Here is a 23,666-nt window from a genome sequence, read left to right as displayed (position 1 = left end):
AAACGATTTTGGGGGTGCCGCGCCATTTTACCCCCCCCAAAAAACGAATAACCCCCCCCCCTAAAAAATTTTTACCCCCCCCCCCCCAAAAATAAAAAGCTTGGACGCCCCTGTCCAATATATCAAATATTTACAATAAGAAAAGTCAATTTTCATTAAAATCAATAAAAATTTTGGAATTATAGTGCAGAAGTTACCTTTTATAATACAAATAAGGATTTTACCCCCGGGGTAAAAATTTTGGGGGGGGGTAAAAAAAATTTGCGGCGCGCTTCGGTGAAGGAAGTTGCCGATCATAACTATTTTAGGATCTCTTAAAACTTGAATTACCCTCTCTCTTTATTCCTTTCCCTAAAATGCGTAATTCGTGACAACTCATGGGTGTTTATACAAATGCGCCAATTTGTTTTCATAAAGTTTTTTTAAAAAAATGACATCTGTTTGGTTTTAAAAATATTTCGTATTAAAACTCAAATTAAAAAGTAGAAGGGCGATTGACTTATCCCCCTCCCACCTTAAAAACACCTAGAGGCTTCTAGGGGGCGTTCGTTGCCCCTAGTCTTTCTTAAAATAAAAGCTATGTCCTGTATTTTTTTTCAATTAGGTGTTTGATCACGAATTTCATATGGTAAAAATATTTTTCTTATTTAATTGTTATCCTAATAAGATAAAGGTTATGCTTGAAAATTGTTTTAATAGCTATTATTATATGTTGCATTTTTAGATAAACGTTAGAATTATGATCAGAATTTCCGTATCATTTGTACTCTTTTGCGTCATTGCGTATATTCAGATATTTATTACCCGTCATCCGCGCTTCGCGCGCCATTTTACCCCCCCCCCCAAAAAAAAAACGAATTACCCCCCCTTAAAAAATTTTTACCCCCCCCCCAAAAAAAAAATAAAAAGCTTGGACGCCCCTGTCCAATATATCAAATATTTACAATAAGAAAAGTCAATTTTCATTAAAATCAATAAAAATTTTGGAATTATAGTGCAGAAGTTACCTTTTATAATACAAATTAATAAGGAGTTTAATTGTCATTTATCTTAAAAGTGTATTTTCTTAATATGGAACGCCTAAAAACATTGGGTTTTTAAAACTAATAATTTTTGTAATAAGTTGTACTAAAATAGTAGCTTTAGGTCTTATTAGAATACAAATAACCAGGGTGGGCATACAAAAAAACCACCATAAAAACCCACCCAGGGTTTTTTTAAAAACACATTGAAAAAAAACCAAGGTTTTTTGGGTTTTTGAAAAAACATTGAAATTTCACGTTAAAATTTACAAATTAAACCTCTATTTACTCAAAGACTAGGATCTAATAACATTTAAATCAAATTTTACCTAAAAAACATAAAAAAATATGAAGTTATTATATAAATGATGCTCTAGGTACTTATTGTTCAAATGTTTATGAAATTACTTTCTCTCAAAACTTAATTTCAGAAAACGCTTTGCTACTAAATTGATGATATATAAATTGTGTAAATTACATAATCATAATTGATTTTCTAAACTAAAACATAACAATTTATGAAAGGAAATAGTTACAGTGGCGTGCAGAGGGTTTTATTAAGGGGATGTAAAAAGGAAAAGACCTTAATAATTTATGGGAGGGGGGGGGGGTGTTGCCAGCTTAAGAATAGAGGAGTAGGTTCCACGTTTTGAAGCTTTTAACCTCCCATCCCCTTTAATAAAATATTTTGTGCACCATTGCTAATAAGGGTTTATAATTGATCGGAATGCCAGCTTTCTTCATTATCTATCTTGTTTATTGTGAAATCTTGCTTACCTTTTAATTACAACGACATAAACATTAATATTTCATCAATATATCAAATGTATTTGACTCCTAAATGAAAAACCCATAAAAACCCAGGGTTTTAAGGGTTTTTACGGGTTGGGTTGGGCTTTTTAAAAAAACCCTGGGTTTTTCCCCATCCTGCAAATAACGAAAAACTGCGACAAATCTACGTTTAAAGACATAAAACAGGAAAAAGTATTTAAATAAGTTCATGTCTCAACAGACATTGTCGCCAATAAAGAAAGAAATATTTAAAAAAAAAAATTAATGTAGGTTAAAACGTCTTCTACAATTAGTCTCATATTCAATAACTTTCAAAAAAATTATACTAAATATTGCAGTATGAATTAGCTTTCCTCAAAGATTGTAATTTTACAGAAATATATTTTTAATCCTTTTTTATATTTTATATCATTGTTTTTAAAATTTAGCAGACGAAAGCTGGTATAAGACAATTTTAATTGGGAAAGATAAGATGAAAGAAAAGTGTGATTTAATATCAATTTAATATAATAAAATATTTTTTTAATTATGAATTATTATTTAATTGTCTTTAACAAAGTTTCTGCAATATCATTCCAAGGAATAAAAAATATTGATTGCACCTAATTTACATTCCAATGAAATCGTTCTATTTTCAAGTTGGGGGGAGTGGGCTGGGTTCAAAATGCAACATGGCATTTTAGGGGGAATCTCAGGGTATTTTGTTAGGTGGCTTTATACAAGAAAAGGTTGGGATGATATATAAAGGTTTACTCATAAGTTATATTTAAAGCATAAAAGACCCCAAAAAGTAACAGTTGTAATTGTGATATACCAAACTTTAAAATTTGATTGAAAAAAAGGTGTTATTTCTCGCATCGTATTATAAATAGTTTTCCGCGGATATAGAATGTACAATTATAAGATTAAAACCAGTTTTATATTTGTAGAAAGCTGGATATAATACGATGTTAGACATATTTTTTTCGTATGGATGAGAACCGGTTCCTATCCACCGGATTCGAATGAATACGAGAAATCAAATTAATATTTTTTTTCCTGGATGCTTTATCTTGTTTGATGGATTAAATCTATCTGTTCAGAAAACTTTTGTGTTGCATCCTATAGAAAACAAGATTAAAAGTCAGGGAGCGAGGGGATATTGGGCTGTTTATTACACTAGTTCCTAAAGTTTTATAATAAGGTTTCCTTATTCGTTGGCTGAACAACTTAAGGGACTTTTTTCGATTTTTGATTGATTGGTACTCAAGGTAGTGTGTCCAAATGTTACAGCTACTAATTGTAATCTACAGAAAGAATAAAGGGAGGAGTAGGTTGCGGGTAAATTCCGTAAAGGTGTGAGTTTTTAGGCCTAAAAACAGGAGTAGAACGATAATATTCAATAAATATGTGTATTTCTTGTTGAAAAGAACTATAAACAAAAAAATTGTTAGGTTAAACATTTTTTTAAACCCGGACATTCATAGAATGCTTCGCTCATGTCAAACTGACAATAATAACAAAATTGACAAGGGGGGGTTTTTAATGCAACCATCTTGTAATCAGTGAGCAAATGGCACTTAGAATTCGAATTTCCATCTATAATTTTGCATGAGTAATCCTTGGTAGGTCTATTTTCCCTAAATCGAACAAAAAGTTGGAAAAGTAACGGCTGGCGGCTCAGCTATTTTGCCATTTTTATGATATTTATACTGCAAATTAGTCACGAGACCTCTCTCAACATAATACTCTTTTCTACTCCAAAACGCTATCAAACGGTTCTAGACGGTAGCTGTTGGTACTAGAAGTTTTAAAATTGGTTATTGCTATCATTTAACATGAATTAAACCAAAAATATGTTTTAAAAAGTCGATTCCTACGTAATTGATGATGGATTTACCCTGAAAATAGGCAAAAAACGGCTGAACGGCTGAGCCGCTAGCCGTTACTTTTCCAACTTTTTGTTCGATTTAGGGAAAATAGACCTACCAAGGATTACTCATGCAAAAGTTCAGATCGAAATTCGAATTATAAGTGTCATTTGCTCACTGATTACGAGATGGTTGCATGAAACCCCCCCCCCCCTTATAAAAAAAATTGGAAAAAGTTTCAAAAATTACAAATAATGCCAATTATTTAAAATTTTCAAAATTGAAAAAAAATTTCTAAGAGGATATTACTAGGGTTCGGAAGCCGCGCATAAGCCTCAGTTTTAAACCTGCTTGTGAGCAGAAAAAAAATTTCAGAAAGAAGGATTGTCTGCCAAAGAGCAGTTTTATACATCCAGCTAAATTTTATAGTGATAAAATGACGATTTCAGTGAGGCTTACACGCGGCTTACGCGCGGCTTCCGATCCCTGGATATTACCCATTATTCGATTGTCCATGGTAATTCCATGTATTATATGTTAAAAATTAATTTTTGTCAGCTTGACATTAGCAAAGCTTTTGGTGAAAATTTCGGTTTTTAAAAAATAATTTTCAGTTATCATTAACTTTGAGACTTTTTTGTCTATGGTTCTATTCAATAAGGAATACACATATTTAGTGAATATTATGATTCTACTACTGTTTTTAAGCCTTAAAACTCAAACCTTTATGGAATTTACCCGCAACCTACTCCTCTCTTTGTGTATCTTCATTCTGGATGTACATTTATTTATCGGTCATTGTCTTATCTTTAGATCCCTGATTAAAAGTACTAATAGGGAAACAACAAAGTAATGAAGCACAAAACAATGTTGATAGACAAGCGGACAAATTAAATTATGGAGCATATTTTCAGTGGTCATAAAAGAGACCGACAGACTGAGAGGCTTTGAAACTGCTAGTCGGATACATTTATGTAAGTGCTTCCATTACCAAAACAAAAAAAACAACAGCCTATTTAAATAGTAGTCGAGAAAATTACACTTCCTCTTTAGCGTTACGGACGAACTGTCTTACTGACGGATAGACACAATAGTATGGGTGTGGCTTCGCTACTAGTATGACATAAAATATTGCCGTTAAACAATTTTTATCTTTATTCCAACTGTTTCCCACCCCCCCCTTTCCTTTCCGAAAAATATGGTGGAGTGTGTGATAAGAACAACCTTTTGGCGGAAGAAATTTCGGGAATAGTCCCTTTAGTAATTTCATATAATTATAAGCTATATATAAGCTAGCCGGCTCTTTTAGTAAGTAGTAGATGTAAAATTTTTCATAGAATTCAGATATGCAATCGGTTTTTTTGTAGACCTCTTATTATTGAAGTAATTTAAGTTTTAAAAAAAAATAATTAAGTCGGTTTTAAGGTACTAAAACGCAAAAAAATAAAAGAAGAAAATGGCCAGTATGAACAAAAATAGTAAGATCTTTAATTTGACACCTTACTTTTAAAATTCTGTTGAGTAATTATTGAAAAATTCAATTTTTTTAATCTCGGTTTAATAAAAACTTTAAACCTAAATATTTTATCAAACAGACATAAAAAATATGGGTTCATATATACCTTTAGAATCAGAAAAATATTACGAATCCATTCTAAGCGAAATTGAAAAAGTTTTAAAAAAATTGTAATAAAAAAATTAAAAGTTTATTTAAGAATTGTAACTACTAAACTAGCCAAACACAAATCGCGAAAATTGACGAATCGCGAAGCTTAACCTATAAAGTTAACCAATAGAATTGCCAAAAAAAAGGAGAACGTTCATACAATATATACAATAGATACTACAATAAATATAGTGATATTACAGAACATGTAAAGAATGAAAAATTATGAACAAATATGCATCAGTCTGTTTATAAACTTCAAAACAATGCAGTTAAAAATACATTATTGTTTCTTGTGTTTAAAAAATATCTGCTACATTGCATTGTCTTTTGTTTAGGTTTTGTTCAGGTTTTATTCAAGCTAACCCTTTAAAGCCGAAAATTATGATTCTTAAAATAAACTTATATTTTTTATTTTAGTTTTATAAAAGTTTTTCAATTTTGCTTAGACTGGATTCGTATTATTTTTCTCATTCTAAAAGTATATATGAACACATACTTTTTATGCCTGTGAGAGGATATTTTTAATTTCAAAGTTTTGATTAATCCGAGGTTAACAAAATAGATTTTTTCAATAATTACTGAACAGAATTTTAAAAGTAAGGTGTCAAATTAAAGATCTTACTATTTTTGTTCATACTGGCCATTTTCTTCTTTTATTTTGTTGCGTTTTAGTACCTTAAAACCGACTTAATTATTTTTTTTAAAAACTTAAATTACTTAAAAAATAAGAGGTCTACAAAAAAACCGATTGCATATCTGAATTCTATGAAAAATTTTACATCTACTACTTACTAAAAAAGCCGGCTAGCTATCTTAAATAAAAAGTGAAAAAGTTGATACAACTTCTTTACCTAAATGTCCTTGAGGGAGTAACTTTAATTGAATGAAATACATTGTTTAATTGCTTACTACAGCTGGAATAAAAATACTAGTGATGGCAATCCGTCAAAAAAAATGGCGGATTCCGGATTCTAGCAGTATTTTAAAAAGATTGAATTTTTTTTTCTAAATTAAGTGCTACATATGTCTTAAAAATTAATGTTATTGGTGTTCTCTATAATTCACTTTCGATAATCGAACCAGATTTTAAAAGATTTTATATGTAATGATGATAATCTTTGTCTTTAAAAAGGCGGAGTTGAAAGAAAAAACTCTAGACGCTAATTTTAGCCTACCAATTAAGAATCCGGAATACGCTATTAAAAAACGGATTCGGATTCCAAAATTGGCCCAAAAAATTTAGCGGATTCCGGATCCGGATTGTCAACCCCAAAAAATACACATTATGATATTATCAAATGTCGTATTTCATTGAATTAAACTAGAATATTTTTGTCATTCCAGACAATTCTTTTGGATGGGACAATAAACTTGAAAGCAATCTCCTTGCAATTCTCCTATGTAAAATCCAGCCTTTGGAATATTTTGCGAATATTTTCATGGAGGGGAGAGAAGATTCGTCAACCCCCAACCCATTTGAGATATGGTCCCGAGACAAAAATGAGCTATCAAAAACAATTTCGTTTTGTTTTGAATATATTGCATATATAGAACAATGGATCTAAAATTCATTTTTTTGAACCTATGCAACTTTTCTTCTTTTGGCTAATTTTAAGAATTTTGAGTACGTCAGAATGTCGCCAAAAATATTAATTACTCAAGAGAAGAGTACATTATTACTTACTTCAAGAACAACAAAAAAAAATTCTATGTGAAAAATCATGTTTTAATTCCTAATCATGTTATTTTTTCTAAGACCTGTTTAAAAAGATAATTTTATCTACACTTGAACTTATCAGAATTAAATAATAATCAAATGTGGTTTCATTTGTATATTTAGAAGATCCTAACTTAAAAACTATAATTCATTCAACATTATTAACATCCAAATGATGTTAATAAACATTACTCCGTCTGTAGATTATTATTATTGGTTGATGGGGACATTAAAATTATGGAAAAAACATATCAAAATTTGATAGGTAATAATCTAAAGTTTTTAAGCCAACAGATATAATTACGTGTTATGAAACTTGTATTGTAGTTTACATAGTCCAAAATTTCCTTCCTCCCTGATGTCATTTAACTAATGATACAAAATCCAGGCACTCCTTGTTCACGATTGTTGACAAGTTGTCTGTTCAGACAAAAGACCATCCTCACCCAACGGAAGAAGCAAAGTCGATTTTCGCCCAATTAAATTTGGCAGGGCTCGGCAGCCGCTACTAAGCCTTAAATTTTAACCCGTTCGGATGCATTTATTTTTTTAAAAGATAATTGCTATATTTGTCAGATATCCAGGTGATTTTTAAATTCCAAAAGTTTGAGGCTTACAAGCGGCTGCCGAGACCTAAATTTTGGGTTGTAAATTCGTAGATTAAATAATAAACATCCTTTTATATTATTAACAAATTATATTTTTCTATTAAATAATGTAAATCTTTATACAATTTAATTTAATTATGCATACAACAACAAATTTAATAAATTTTATTAAAACACAAGTTACACATTATGCTAGAGTACAAATAGGCTTTAGGTAAGATTACCGCCAGAGGTGGAACCTTATTCTGGTAAATTCAAATAAAAGAACTTGTGTCAATTATTTTTTTATTGAAAAAAGTATAAATGAAATAGGTATAAAACGAAAAAAAAATTAAGTAGTCTTTCAATCATAAACAGCCAACGATTAATTAAGATTGGAATTTATAAAAACAAAAAATATTTTTACCTTTTTAACTTGAACATATTTTGTTTTCTAGCGCATCGTGTAAAGATAATTCAAGATTTTTTTTCAAAAAGTTTATAAATCTTAATATATAACTATGTTTATGTATAAGTAAAACAAACAAAAAAAACAGTTCAATATTTTTGTAAATAAATATCAAATAAACTTAAAATAAGGATTTTTAATTATTTAATGTATATAACAATTAGAAAAAAGAAATGTTAATATAAGGGTACACAAAAATGGGTTAAATAAAAAGAAATAAAATGTATAAAATGCTTGGTTTTAAAATTGCTTAACTGAAAAGAAAGGGTAGTCAATAAAATATTTATACTAAACTAATTAAATAAAATTTATAGATAATGTACAATAATATATCTTTTATTATAGACGTTTAAATAATTTATTTTTGTGCGTAAATACTTTTTGCACCTTCTTCTAAACAACTCACAATCTTTAAGGCTTTGTTTTAAATATATTTTTATCTATGGAATAATTGATGATATTGAAATACAATTAAATATTAATACTAAGGTGCTGCGGTACAAAATTGGTACAAATTTTATTATTAAGATAATTTTTTAAAACATAAAATTTTAATAAATATCTTTTTATAGAATTATCTTAAGTTACAATTTTTAAAATTCCAATGAAATATTTGTATTGAACTATCATATGTATATAATTTTAATTAGATAATAATAAATATGTTAGCAACATAAATAAGCACCCTCAATATTGGGAGCACAGCTCCTCTACAATTTGTAACAACAAAAATTATTGCCATTCTTTTTCTAAATATTTCATAAATGTGTCTATTACATTTTATAATATTTTTATAACAATTTTGATGTTTATGATTATAGATTTATCTAAAAATAATGTGTTAGTTATAATATGATTTTTAGAACAATCAATTTTATTTTTAATCATATAGAAAAATCGATATGATACTCCAAAGGGAGTGGACAACTAAGAGCAAAAACTCCTCCCCCAAAGTCTGTGTGGAAATTCTTTGGTGTTAAAAAAACCTGGATCGTCCCCTCCCTCACTAAATAATTTTAATTTTAGTCTTGCTGAAGTGTTTTAAATACTTCATTAGAAAGTCTCAAACTTATTAGAAAAAATTCATACCTTGAGAATAACAAATTTTGCCAATCTAAAGACCCTCTAAAGTAATTTTCTTCAATTTTTCACTTATATGGAGTTCGACATATTTTGTGATGTTGTGCCGAATAATTTGAATAAAAATTGTTGTAACTATGACTGTGGTGAAATATCACAATACCACCTCCATCTTGTTTCCTTTCTTCATTATTTTCATCTGAGATCCAGCATTGGATCCGTCACCGAGACTCTATAAAAATAAAATATAATAACATTTTTAGGTGAGTTGAATACTAAATAAGTTTAGTTCATAAAAAATTAAAAGTATTTATCTTAAAGATGACCTTTTTATTACATTAGTAAAAGTTACCCCATCTCAAATTTTTAAAATCTTTTCTTGCAATTTTCACATTTCTTATTTGACAGGGATCTAAAGGAATAATACCAAGGCCAATAAATCAAAGTAAATCCTCAATAAAAATATAATTTAAACGTGTTGACACTTAACTTAATGAACCAACCAATCGAATAATAAATCTCGCCAAAGTTTTTAAATCAACAAATAAGAAAATGTTATATAAACAGCTCAATGTCCCACCCCCCTCCCTGCTTTTTTGGTACTTTTAGGGGTAAAATGAGTCGGTACTGACCTTGAACTGAAGTGTAACCGAATGAGTGCCAAAGTTTGCGTTGAACTGAGTAGAAATATTGACTGCTGGAGGCTTGCCTGTACAGTTCTGCACAACCAGAAACAGTTTCGTTACAATCTCTATCACATGGCCAGTCTGAAAAGTTTTTAAAATAATTAGAAATTTGTTCAGTTGCCTTAAACTTTTTCTCTTATCAAAACCATTGTTTTTGAACACAATACTGAACGTGTATTCTTTTCAAAGCTGGGAATTATTCTTTTTAGTTCATTATAATGTTTATATTCTTACCTGGAAAACAAAATCTCCTTTTCGCTTGACAGCCTCCGAGGATAAACAGCTGGGAATATTCGCTTGACTTCGCATCTCACGAGTAGGGGAGGACTAGAAAAAATAATTATCTTCAAAATATGAAAAATGTAGTAATGTTAATTTAGTATGCGGTTCATTAGTCATAACTTCACTTACATTTTCGACGCCAAAAACGCCTAATCCAACGACAGCAACTTGCTTTACCCTCTCAAAAAATGTATATTGCATGGCCAAATTCATTATTGAGAGGTTATACTATAGAGTAGCTTCGCTTCTACAAATAAAATTAAGATACTTACAGCTCTAACATGAAAGACGGCAATATCATCAAGGAAAGGACTCAAGGACAGCTTCACTATTTCTCCACACGGTACTCTGAAAATAATATATAATATGCTTAGCAATATTTTATACAAATACTTGATTTCTTAATTTTTTAGTGTTTTTCATAGGGTTTAATCTATATTATTCTATAGAACTTGTAGATTTAATTATTATTCTACGAATTATACCTGCATTTACTCTATATTATTCTATGATCAAGAGTTCATAAATAGTTATTATTCTATGATTTATACCTATATTTAATCTATATTATTCTATGATTAATATTTTATACAGAACTTGTAGATGTAACTATTATCCCATGATTTATACCTGTACTAAATCTACATTATTCTATGATCAAGAGTTCATACATATCTCGTAGATATTGTCATTATTCTATGATTCATACCTGTATTTAATATATATTATTCTATGGTAAAGAATTAAAACAGAACTCGTAGATATAGTTATTATTCCATGATTTATAACTGTACTAAATCTATAATATTCTATGATCAAGAGTTCATACATATCTTGTAGATATTGTTATTATTCTATGATTTATACCTGTATTTAATCTATATTATTCTATGATTAAGATTTTATACAGAACTTGTAGATGTAACTATTATCCCATGATTTATAACTGTACTAAATCTATATTATTCTATGGTCAACTTTTGGGTATAGTTATTATTCTATGATTTCTATGTACCTGTATTTGATCTGCATTGTTCTTTGGTCCAGAATCAACATGGATATACTTATTATTCCATGATTTATACCTATACTTACTCTATATTATTCTATGGTCAACTTTTGGGTATAGTTATTATTCTATGATTTCTATGTACCTGTATTTGATCTGCATTGTTCTCTGGTCTAGAATCAACATGGAACTCGTAGAAATAACAAACAATATAGGCACAAACTAAGAAACAAAATTGTATTATAGTAATCATTTGTACATAATTATCAAAATAAAATACTTATATTTGCTTAATTCAGATATGAAAATTTTTTAAAAGTATACTTTCTGATATAAAAATCAATTTTAAAATTGTAAATATGAGAATAAAGAAGGCAAAAACCTAAATTCTATGAATTTCTATTAAATAACAGACTAAAGGTTTCACAGAAAATTTACAAATAAATTGTTAGTAAAAAAACAGATTGTTAGTTTATCATTAGATTATTCTTAAAAACTATATATATAAAGTTAGGGACAAAAGAGAAAAAGACGTAAAAAAACACAAAATTTTACTTTACATTTGTGTAAGATAGATAACACTACAGTGCAGTGGGAGGTATCTAATTTTAGCTGTTATGATCATATTATTATTTTACACGATTACAAAGGTGATTAGGTAGCTTTCCCTTTGTCCCTAGTAAGCATGTTAGTAAGGTAAAAACAAACCTTTCCACCAGTCCTTGTTATTTTGTTAATAATATCCGCGAAGACGACATACTGATCATTCGTCTCACTACAGATTTTCTTCCACTGCGGATTTTGTCGGAGGCGTACATAGTCACCCAGGAAGGGGTGACCAATACTGAAATATTTTATGTTAGTTTTGGGTTAGTACTCTAAAAAAACTTTATATAAGCAGTGGCGTGCGCATAGATTCACCACAGGGTGTAAAATTATTTGGGATGTGATAGTTGAAAGCAGGCCTTTCCCAATTTCCATTTGAAGGTGGTTGATCCCCTTTTTCACCACTCTACGGCACGCCACTGCAAACAGGGATAGTTCAATGGAGGATAATTCGGTTTACTTTTCTATTTCAACAAGGACAATAATGTTTCTTTAGTAGCGTAGCTGTGTTAACAAATATACACTTACAAACAATCATATTGATTTATAAAATTCTATGTAAATACAAAGAGCACAAAGAAAACAGTCCAGAAGTAATTTGACTTTTGATATATTGGTTTTATATGTCTTTTAGGTATCCAAACAAAGTTAAAATATTTATTTTTAATTGCAACCGTTTCATAATTAGCTACTTGAACATAATAATACTCAAGAAGAATATAAATTTACTGTCCATTGTCCTATCACTGTATCACTTGTTAATAAGTTTCAAATAACAAATGTTAATTTGTGTAAATAAAGCTAATTTTAAAAGATTAGTAAAGAATGGTATATTAATTAGTGTTAGTTTCAGTCTCGCAAAAAAATGACCTAAAGAGGGCGAAACATGAATATAAACATTTAAGGGGGAAGGCTAACATGTTTAGATAATTAAGTATCAAATAATTTCATGTTTCACCCCCTTGTAAAAAAAACCGCACACATTTTGACAACCTTGCCGTTTGTTCTGTTGATCTTATTAACAATATCCGCAAACACAATGTATCTGTCCATCTTGTGCAGATGGTTCTTAACGATTGTTTCCCGCCACAACGGGTTCCGCCGCAGCCCAACATAATCGCCGAGAAACGGGACAACAACACTAAAGGTTTTTTATTTTTATTAGAGACTATTTTTCTATGAAGAATTTTTGGGTATAGTCCCTTTCGTAACATCGCACCTTATGGGGCGATTCTTCATATTTTTCAAAGTAGCTTTTCTTCTATTTCTAGCCCCTGCGGGGGGCTCTAACCCTGCGGGGCCAATTACCTAATCCTGTGGGGCAATCACCTAACCTAACCTAAAATAACTTATAAAAAGCCATTTGAAAAATACGACGAATCGCCCCTTAATAACAAAAGGCGATGTTACGAAAGGGACTATTCCCGAATTTTTTTATTTTAGAAGTCTAATTTTTACGGCGAAGCTTTTCTACTATTTTAATCACTTGTTAATTTTGGCCAATTTTTATCTAACCTGTGTTGCATAACTCAACATTAAAAAAATAATACATTTTACTTCGCTAGTGTAAGAACTAATTGTCCTTGCAGAATAATAAATGATCTATTACATAGGAAAGTAATAACAGGGGAGGGATAAGGTGTCAATTCTCTCACCTTCCGTAAACATTCATTTAGTTCCTTTCCTAATTTCCGATAAAATTTTATAACAAATACATATTTGATTTTACACCAGAAAAATATTTTTTTAATATAAATCTTTAATGCTAAGGAACCTTTTTAGTGAAAAAATGCATTTTCGAAGCTTTACCTTTTTGGATATGATGATTTCTTGTCTTTGAAAATTAGACTGGCAGTAACTTTCTCCCGCATTCTATTTCTCGCGGTCTGATCAAATCTCTCACGAAACCTCTCACACTTAATAAAAAATAAAATAAGTTAATTTTTGTTCAATGACTCATTTTCTATGCCACCAAGTCAAAGTTTAGGATGTTTAACATCGAAGCTATTTAAATGACTCACAAGAAGTGGAAACGTATAGACGTTTTTATACGCATTTTAAAAAAAAGGAAAAACAAACAGACAAACGTTATGAATACAAATGTTTTAGAGGCTCCCGGTGGCATACAAAAGAAGAAAAACATTTAAAACTATTTTTAAATCTATGGTAAAAAGAAGCAGCCTTTAGAGAATGACGTCATACAATATAAATGATTAATGTATACTGGCCTACCATTGGTCATTTATACTGTATAACGTATTTTTTTAAAGGCAATATAAGCTGCTTGGGTAAAAACTGTAACCTTCAAAAAAAAACTTACCCTCCATCGATGGTAAGCCCTTCTGAGAAGGTTGCTGGCCTGACTGAGGGATGGGGGAGGACGGGGCCAGTCCCTGGAGACCGGAGACTCGGAAGGCAACGCGTGGGCCAGGTACAACAACCAACGTCGCCGCTGAAATTAATGAAATCAATAGTTCTCATTAATTAGTTCTATTCCTTTAATTTTAAAAAGTTGATAAAATAGCCGTCTTGTAAGTGCATAAGGAGGGGTAAAATATAAATTTGGGATGCCTTATTTCCTAAATTCACCTCTGGCAAAATCATGTGCACGCCACTGATTGCATATTTTTCTTTATTCTATACCTATATGAGCGATTACTTTTTTTGTTTTTTACCTTACGAATTATTTTTGACAGATTTTTTTATAAAACGGCTTGCTTTATTGCATCAAGATCCATGACAGATCTATATAGGAAATAAACGTCTATATATGAGCTCGAGTCTTCCAATAGTAGAGTGTTTAATACTCATAGTGCTCCAAAAATCCATAATAAACTATCATTGACCATAACCATAAGACGCATTATTTTACTCTATAAAGAATAAATTCTTTTTTTTAATTAAATGTTGCTATTTGAATTATACTAAAGTATTAAATTTCTATTCATAAAATAGAAAATTTAAATTTATAAAATAGTAAATCAAAGAAAACTTAGTTTTAAAATAATTTGATACTAGCGCTGCGTCTGTAATGTGTTCAGATATTAAACTAAAATTTAACATTTAACTAAATATTTTAACCCTTTGAGGACTATAATTTGAAACAAAAAAATTCTAGGATCCTAAAATATTTTAAAGAAAGAGAGACAAAATTATAAATACGGTTTTAAATAAAAATAATGAAATTTAAAAAAAGATGGAAGGAAAGGGAAGTGAGAGAGAGGGACATATAATCTCTAAAAAATGATGAAAAAACGAAACTAAAGTCGTAGTATCTTTTTAAAAAATCTTTAAGTGTAGTAACTTTTTTGTAGTTGGGTTGATATTCAGTGGTTGGACAATGGAAGAAAAAGATTAATATTCAGAGATAGGCCAATGGAAGAAAAAGATTAAGATTCAATCTAGCCAATAGCGAGATAATTTTAGAACGCCGCCTCTAGTATTTTAATATACGCGTAAATAAATCAAATGTTATGATAAAGTCAAATTGTAATAAATTAGCCCATATAAATTGGCCTAATAGCTTAAAACTAATAACTAAAACATATTGTAACATATTTTAGCTATAGATGAAAAAAAAATTTTTAGAATATTTTGAATAAAACTTTTATTTAAATTATTTACACCATTCCCTTACTTTGACCTTCAAAAATTGGCAAAATGCTATCAATTCAATATTATACTTTTTATAGCTAATGTGAAAATCCTTATATTGAAGGTTTCCTTTAGATAGATTAATTGAAAACCAATGACAGTCAATTCTCATGGAAATTGACCTTTTCCAGATTTTTTAACGTTAGGACCATTTTCCCCCCAGAAACATGGATATTGTACCTAAAGAAAACTATTTGTGGGCTTTATTTTGCATTATAGAAATGCTATGCCCTAAAATTAAGTACAATCTTGTGTCTTTTAACAGAGTTTTATCAGTTTTAGAGTTTAATCCGTTTTAATGTTCAATTCAGTTTTTGTCACATTTCTAAAAGGTCTTCTTTAAGAAATGTTTTAAAATTGATCTACAAATCTTTTCTTCAAATCAACATAAGCATAATTGAAAAAATTAAAATTGGAGGAAAATATTTTATTTTACGCTATTGTGCTATCCCTGTTAGATATACCTCCTTCATTGCTGTGTATAAGAAAATGATTAATTATTTCTATCTTGGATTTTATCTAAAGCTTTACCTAACCCCTCCCCCCTATTTCTCTTTTCCTTCCCTTTCCTCCCTTTCTTACTTTAAGCATTTATTTTCACATTTAAGGCCATTTGATTTTTATAACCACGCTTTAAAAAATGCTCATGTTTGCAAAAAAAATTCAATTTAAACAAAATGATTCAAGATGGATTTTAAACTATAAAGCTACTTTAAGTTTTAAGTCTATGTTGTATCTGTATGCTGATTTGATTGTATTAAAAAGTTATTAATTCTTATCATGATGAAAACAGCCTTTGGTAGCTGAAACATTTTAAATTAATATATATAAAACATCGCTCTACCTTTCCAAACAACTTTGTTACCATTCTACGATTTTTTTAAATTTGTCATTTTATGGTTACTGCACTTCCTTTGGAAGAAATTGTGCTTGTTTACTTTGTGTATATTTGTGGGCACAAAGTTAGGGAAGCAAATCTGACCAAGATAAAGCTTTGGATTGCTTGCAACTCTGATTTCCTATTGCTCCTTATTTATTTTTATTTTTCAAAACCAATGAGCCATTTCAAACGAAGGTTAGCCAGCAAAACACATTTTCTATTTCTATTATTATTTTCTTTATTTTTCAAGTACATATTTTTACGAATTGTATAAAAAAAAAACGTAGATATCAATCCTAATTATCCTTATATAAAAGTAACATAATGCATGTTTGTCTCTTTGTGTGTATCAAAGTATCTCGCTAACCGCTGAGCCAATATGGTTCTTCAAAGGTCCACGAAAGGTTTATAACAATTTAAGGTAAGGTAACACCATTTAACTCTAGAAAATATTGACCCATGATCGACCCTCTACCCCTTTTTCACTAAAATGCCCCTATGGCGTACGTGGCCTTTAAAAACAAAGATAAAATTATACCTGGCAAGTTCTAAAAGCTCTCTGTATGACCCTGGCAGCCCTGTCATGCTCCGCTCTAGTCTGCACGTCCTGGATGTTGGACTTGTCCTTCCACCGTTTCCAACAGCTGGATATCACTATCTGACTTTCACGTAGCTTCCACCAGTTTTGCCTTAGTATATAATAGTTATTTATCGCTTTATAGACAACTTTCCCCGAAGAACAAAACTTAATTAATTATTAATCTTTTGATTTTATTATTCGTGGATAATTGTCCGTAATTCGATGACTAATGAACGGTTCTTATCATGCGGATATTTATCGGTTTCGAAGCAATACTTAAAAAAAATATATATGTATATTAGGGTGGGTTCATATCGGAATTAGACAAAGCGGGGATATGCAACAGATAAAATTAACCTTAAAAACATTTCTGACCGAAAAAGAATTTTAAAAAATTGACTTTTAAAACACGACCACTTAAAAATATAATTCATTACTTATTAGTATACAAAGACGACATTCAAAATTTTTTTGAATCAGAACTATGGCTTCATGGTGCTCCCTGGAAAGGCCTTGAGGAGCTGAATCAGGAACTTTTGTCCGTTTTAAAATATCTCGTTCCTAGCCTTAGAAATCACTAAAAAACCAAAAAATTTTAAGGTTTATTGAGAATTGTCCAATTTGTAGAGGTTTTTTAGATTTTCTCAGGCTAGGAACGAGATTTTTTAAAACGGACAAAAGTTCCTGACTCAGCTCCTCAAGGCATTTCCAGGGAGCACCATGAAGCCATAGTTCTGATTCAATAAATTTTTGACTCCCATTTACAAATAGCTATACAATTGAATGTCTGGTCGTCAGCGGTTTTAAGACTTAGGATAAATTTTAAATCACCCAGAGGTGTATTATATCTATATAAATTCAGTGCAGATCCCCGCTTTGGCCTCAGAAAAATAATATCCAAAATCGACCCACCCTAATGTATATTCCCATAAACTGGTTAATGTAGGTTAGGTAGTATTTTTTATAGGACTATGGTTATCATATTATAGACATAAATAAGCATTTAATTCTTAATTTACAAATTTAACGTTGTTCTAATAATAATGAATGTTATTAATTAATTTTTATTTATATTTTTCGAACCGAGAGCTTCAAATTTAACTTATTAGAGATTAAACCATTCTGTAAAATTTTCAGCTATTGCTGGTTGTACTTGTAATCACCCTCACGTTTAAAACATAAACCGTACCTGGCTTTATAACCTTTCCATATTTTCTGTATCAAAGTTGCCAGGTCCTGTATCCGCTCCAACCTCCAGTCCTCCAGTTTTTCCATTGTTTCTACTTTCCTGTACAAAAACGTGAAATTACAATGATAGTTTTATATTTAAATACTTTCCTTTCGTGCTTTAAAAAATCTTATTTTTGTTTAAATGTTTCAATATTTACTTATTCATTTAATTTAAAACTTTATGATATGTAATTAATAATTTACCTAATAAATATATTAGTATTGCCGAAAGCATATTCGCTGGCGGCTAAAGGCACCTCTCGGAGAATATAAGTGACGCCGTCCACCGGTGAGCCGCCTCGCCAGGACGGCCAGGTGTGCGGCGACAACATCTTGTAACGTGACAGAAAGCGGTCGTACGTGTCGTGGAAGACAAATCCGGCGCTTCGCAGCCGCGTGAATTCAAGTACACTGAAAAAGAAAAAAATATTAATACTGAAACGTTGTGTAACTTTTTGTTTGGCCTTTTTATTTAAGGGCAGTTGTTTGGGCCTGCTGGATGATAAAAATATGAATTTTTGGTAATATCCTCTTAGAATTTTTTTTCAATTTTGAAAATTTGAGTAACCTCCCGACAGAACTATGAACTCTGGCCGCAGCGCTCGGCTTCCTAGACTGCCTAGCCGCAGCGCTCGGCCCCCTTGCCTGCCTAGACTCATCGCTCGGCCCCCTTGCCTGCCTAGACTCATCGCTCGGCCCCCTTGCCTGCCTAGCCGCAGCGCTCGGCTCCCTAGCCTACAACCTAACCTAACCTAAAATAGTTGTTCTCTGTCGGGGGGGGGGGGGGGGGGGTACTCAAATTTTTAAAATTGAAAAAAAATTCTAAAAGGATAACGCAGAATTTTTAACTTGCTTGCTAATCAAAAGTTAAAAAGATCTAAATACTTTTTAAAATATAAGGTTTTTTTGGTTGAATCTTATTTTACAGCCGTCTGCTAACACGTACTAACTTCATTCAAATTACCACATAAAATAATTAATTATCTCTTTAATTGTAAATATTTCTAGTTAATTCTTACTGCGCTACTTATTATAGACAAGATTGTATATGTTTTGTTGTATATCTAAATTCACTTTTTACTTTACAATCATTCACTTTTAGAGAGAAAAGAATATCAGAGATACAGGTATAGAACAATGCAAGATTTTTTTTCCAAATTCCTATTTATAAAATTATGTTTTTGGTAGTATATAATTTTGGAAATGCAGTGATGCACTTTTATTCAAGGTCTATTATCCTCTGCCTCCCTGAAAGTTTGTGGGCAGAAATTGTTGTTAAATGTAGCAGGACATAAAGTGATTATATTTAATTTACCCTCCCTCAGCATTTACAGTTTTTCCTTTACAAAACTAACACAATAGATTATCATATAAAGACTATACTTAAATACTGTACAATATTTTACTTTACAATTTATATGAGAAATGCTTCTTTTCTTTGAGTGTTATGTTTTTCTCTATTATTGAGGCAATCAATATATTAGAGTAAAACATTAGAGAGGGAAAGGGTTAAATAACTGTACCTCCCCATTGCACTGTCCATGTGACGTCTTTCAATTGGTTCATTGAAAATAAACCAATTGTGTGGTGTGTATTAGCACAGCCATATAGCAGAAAATAATTTGGTAGCAGACGAATACGGTCATTGAAAAAGGAAGGGAGGTTGTTATCTGTATATACATCTATACTATAGATCTGTTCTCTAATAGACAATAAATGTTCCGCAGTTACTAAAGCTACGCAACTTTACAAAGGATCTGGGCACAATCACATAACAGGATGAGGGCACTAAAATCATTGATTCAAACTAAAAAGAGATAATTGTTTTGGAGGTCCGGAGAGCCATACAAAAGACGAGAAAGCATTAAAAAAATTTTAATGGATTATTAAATTACTTACCCTAAGCTCAAGTATCTTTAAAAGTATTTCACTGACCGATTTATCCCATTGAAATATAAAATACTAGCGGCTACGCCCCTAGAAGCCTCTAAGGGCACTTAAATCGACTCTCCACCCTTTCAATTTGAATTTTAAAAAGAAAAAGTAAAAGATATTTTTTTTTGGTGGAAATACCCTCCCCCAAAATAACTAAAAACCTGCCTGGACCTGTAAGAAGGTTCACTGTAAAGGAGAACCATATCGGTCTATCGGTTATCGAGATCCTCTGCTACAGACAAAAAAGCTTACTACTTTATATAATAGGATTTGCACCTACCCAAGGTATCTGAACTGATGTTGAACCAATGAAGTATCAAATAATCTGGGTGTCTTGCTTTCATTTGGCTTTATACACCGGACAAAGTGTGGAGTTTTAGAGTGTAGGTTTGTGAATAAAGCACCTATAACAAAAAACAACAAGATTTTAAAGTTTCATTCTCCCTAGATTTTGAAAATTTATGGTTACTGATTAAATTTTTTTTGTGTTAACAGATTTAAAAACATTTTGTTTTACTGATTTCTGTGAAATATTACATTATATTAATCAGGGCTAGGCAACAGAAACTAAGCTTTAAATTTAATCCCGTTTGGATTTTTTTTAAGGGATTGTCATATTTAGGTAAGGTTTTGACTTTCGGCTGATTTTTCTAATTACAGATTTTATTTTAGATTTTCTAACAGGCGGCTGGCGCTGCTGAGCCCTAATTTTTACTATTGATATCAATAACAGATTAATTTTTTTTATGCGCAGAAAAGACTTGTAATGTAAAATAGCTTTGCTTGTAAATCAAAATTAAAGGCAAAAAAATCTAGTTATTTTTCCTAGCGATATTTTGAACTGGGTTCCAAGTGTGACCGGTTTACGCCGTATACATCTCTTCAAATTTCCTATAATAAAAAGATTCAAATTAGGTCTCCAAATTTGACTTATACCCGTTTGATAAAAACCAGTTCTTGGCCATACTGCAATTATATTTATCGATACTATACATAATTTTCAGTATGGCAGGTAACCTGTTGTAATCCATTGGGTATTTTTTGACTGGAAAAATCATTACACAGTTCAAATATGTGTAGGATATTTCATTCCACATATAGAAAAAAAGGAATATATCCAGAATTGTAAAAGTGATTGTAATGCAATTTAATTGTTGAAAAGGTTTCAAGTTATGTCAGGAAAAATTTCATTACTATGCAATGTCATCTGTTTTTACATTCTTCCTTAAACGTTTCATTACATAAATATAGAAAATTTTCTGAATCTTCGGTTAACCAATCCCAAAGGAATCTTAATCTGAGTAAATTCAAACAAGACTTTAAGAAAAAAAACCTCACCCTTTAGGGGCTATTTTGATCCCAAACACACGAAAATCTCCTCCCTGCCTTATTTTGAAATTTATCCAAAAACCTTACCTTCTGGAAACAAAATCTTGAGTAGAGAATGTCCAGAGTTGAACATAATTCTAGAGATGGAAGGGTCTAGATAATCACAGTTTTTGCTAAGGAAACCAGCTACAGAGTAGGTCACACTGCCAGCGTAGTGCTTTATCCTACACGAAACAAAGAAAATTGTTAATGTCAAGAGAAAATATGATTTTATTAGCTTCTATTGAAGATAGAGGTAGGAAACCTCTTATGAATATTACATAAGCTTCTACTCGTCTATTAAAGTAAATAATAGAGGGATCAAGGGTGAAATAACTGTGGGGACCCTATGCCGACTTTTAATTGGATTTTTGAATATCAGCCAAAAGCGATAAATAAATTGTTTTACAAATAAAAATCTACCTAAAAGCCTCTGAAGGCACAAGGCTACCCTGTTCGTTGTCAGCAGTCTCATCCTGCTGTTGGCCGCCAGCATCCTCCTCAGCCGTCTGGCCGCCCATATCCTCATCTGTCTGGCGGAAGGTACTGGAAGCTTGATAATGTGGATTACTGCTGAAATTCTCGTCCAATTCTGAAAAATAATAATATATTTAACAAGATATAAAAGACGTTATATGAACTACAGAATATGTTAAAAAAATTAAACCTGTTTAAAAAATATAATCTTCTAAATTTTGACTATATATGTTGTATGTTTAGACAGAAAATGATTAATTACGGATTACCAGGCGTTGCTACAAATTATCTAACCCTACAAAAGGTCTTATTTAAAAATGATCTTACCCTACAAAAGATCTAATCCTACAAAAGGTCTAATGTTACAAAAGATCTAATTTACAAAAGGTCTAATGCTACAAAAGGTCTAATACTACAAAAGATTTAACCCTACAAAAGGTCTAATGTTACAAAATTACTGTGTGAGGAAAGGGTCGATTATTTTTAAGCAAGGTTGTATCAGGTTCGAAACCATTCCGTTGGGTAGCCAGAACAGACCTTGGACAAAATATCGGACGGAATTTTAAATTTTAGTCTTTGGACTAAGTTAGGGTATAGTCCATTTCGTAACATCGCACCTTATGGGGCGATTCTTCGTATTTTTCACAGTAGCTTTTCTCCTATTTCTAGCCCTCTGTGGGGGGCTTTGATCCTGCGGGGCCAATTACCTAACCCTGTGGGGCAATCACCTAACCCAATATAACCTAACCTAACCTAAAATAAACTATAAAAAGCTATTTTAAAAATACGACGAATCGCCCCTTATGTGGCGATGTTACGAAAGGGACTATTCCCCTAAGTTATTCAAGAAAGAAATTTCGGATTCGAATTTCGTTCCTGTGTTTTATCGCCACATTGGATTACATTTTTACTTTTAGTAGATTTTGCCTAAAATTTTAGAAGAGTTTTTTGTCAACTTTCGTAATTTAGACATTTTGTAGCATTAGACTATTTGTAGCATTAGACCTTTTGTATGGCTAGACCTTTTTTAAATTAGACCTTTTGTATGGTTAGACCTTTTGTATGGTTAGACCTTTTGTAGCAACGCCGGAATGCCATGCACTCAACTTTCGGTGTAAACAAGTTGAAAAGTACGTTTTTTAGTAGTGTAACTTCTCTATAATTGGGTTATGTCCGAGTATCCAATTTTTTTGTATGTTTATAGCGATTTTGAGTTATTACTATTTAAGCATCATATATTTACTAAATAATTATTATTTAAAGTTTTACAGTTAATTGTTTGTTTGATAGAATGCTGATTGCTAAGCTACTTATGGACATTATTGTTCTGTTTTTTTTTACAGTTCGATGATTTTATAGTTATAGGCTCGGCAGCCAAATCGAATGTATCTGGCCCTGCCACTTTCGGCCGCGTGGCTTACAAAAGACTGTATAGCCACAACATACGACGCACAGTCAGCCGCACAGTTTACTGTGCTACCTAATAATTGTTTTAAGATGTTTTTAAGCCATAAAATTTCCCATTGCCCGAAGTCCCTAAAGGCTGGGAACGAAGCCAGCAGAATGAAGGAAGATAATTTATCAAGTTATGAATGAGCTGTGCTCAAGATTCAATTCACAGGAATAAACAGTCTAGCAGTCCAGGTATAGGGCAGCAGGATAAAAGAAAATATTTCTGCCATTATTTCAAAATCAAAGAAAATCTACATATGTGGCGTTTCTAATGTGCTTCTTACCGTCATTGACATGGTTTAATCTATTTAAAAAGAATAT

General features: G+C 31.0%; 1 protein-coding gene across 5 annotated transcripts in view; it reads right to left on the bottom strand.

Annotated features, from left to right (window-relative positions):
- Positions 1–7,727: 7,727 nt before the first annotated feature.
- LOC145329647 (unconventional myosin-Ia-like) overlaps positions 7,728–23,666 on the bottom strand; it is a 104,341-nt gene continuing 88,402 nt past the window's right edge. For 4 of the 5 annotated variants that reach the window (XM_080173982.1, XM_080173984.1, XM_080173986.1 and 1 more), the window contains 15 exons: positions 21,840–22,008; positions 21,465–21,601; positions 20,877–20,939; positions 20,329–20,455; positions 18,318–18,524; positions 18,073–18,171; positions 16,842–16,992; positions 14,090–14,221; positions 13,579–13,685; positions 12,763–12,910; positions 11,309–11,385; positions 10,427–10,502; positions 10,107–10,199; positions 9,819–9,953; positions 7,728–9,418 (listed from right to left, as the gene is read on the bottom strand). In XM_080173982.1, coding sequence (XP_080030108.1) covers positions 9,341–9,418; positions 9,819–9,953; positions 10,107–10,199; positions 10,427–10,502; positions 11,309–11,385; positions 12,763–12,910; positions 13,579–13,685; positions 14,090–14,221; positions 16,842–16,992; positions 18,073–18,171; positions 18,318–18,524; positions 20,329–20,455; positions 20,877–20,939; positions 21,465–21,601; positions 21,840–22,008 — 1,799 coding nt within the window. In that variant the 3' untranslated portion in view covers positions 7,728–9,340. Of the gene's footprint in view, positions 9,419–9,818; positions 9,954–10,106; positions 10,200–10,426; positions 10,503–11,308; positions 11,386–11,871; positions 12,008–12,762; positions 12,911–13,578; positions 13,686–14,089; positions 14,222–16,841; positions 16,993–18,072; positions 18,172–18,317; positions 18,525–20,328; positions 20,456–20,876; positions 20,940–21,464; positions 21,602–21,839; positions 22,009–23,666 lie in introns of all 5 variants that reach the window. The other variant, XM_080173983.1, reaches the window with a different exon arrangement.

Source organism: Acartia tonsa, chromosome 10, assembly GCF_053477335.1.
Source record: "Acartia tonsa isolate MP-2025a chromosome 10, ASM5347733v1, whole genome shotgun sequence".
NCBI classification, from domain to species: domain Eukaryota; kingdom Metazoa; phylum Arthropoda; class Copepoda; order Calanoida; family Acartiidae; genus Acartia; species Acartia tonsa.
The sequence above is the reverse complement of the archived record's forward strand: the minus strand, read 5'-3'. Positions and strand labels throughout refer to the sequence as shown.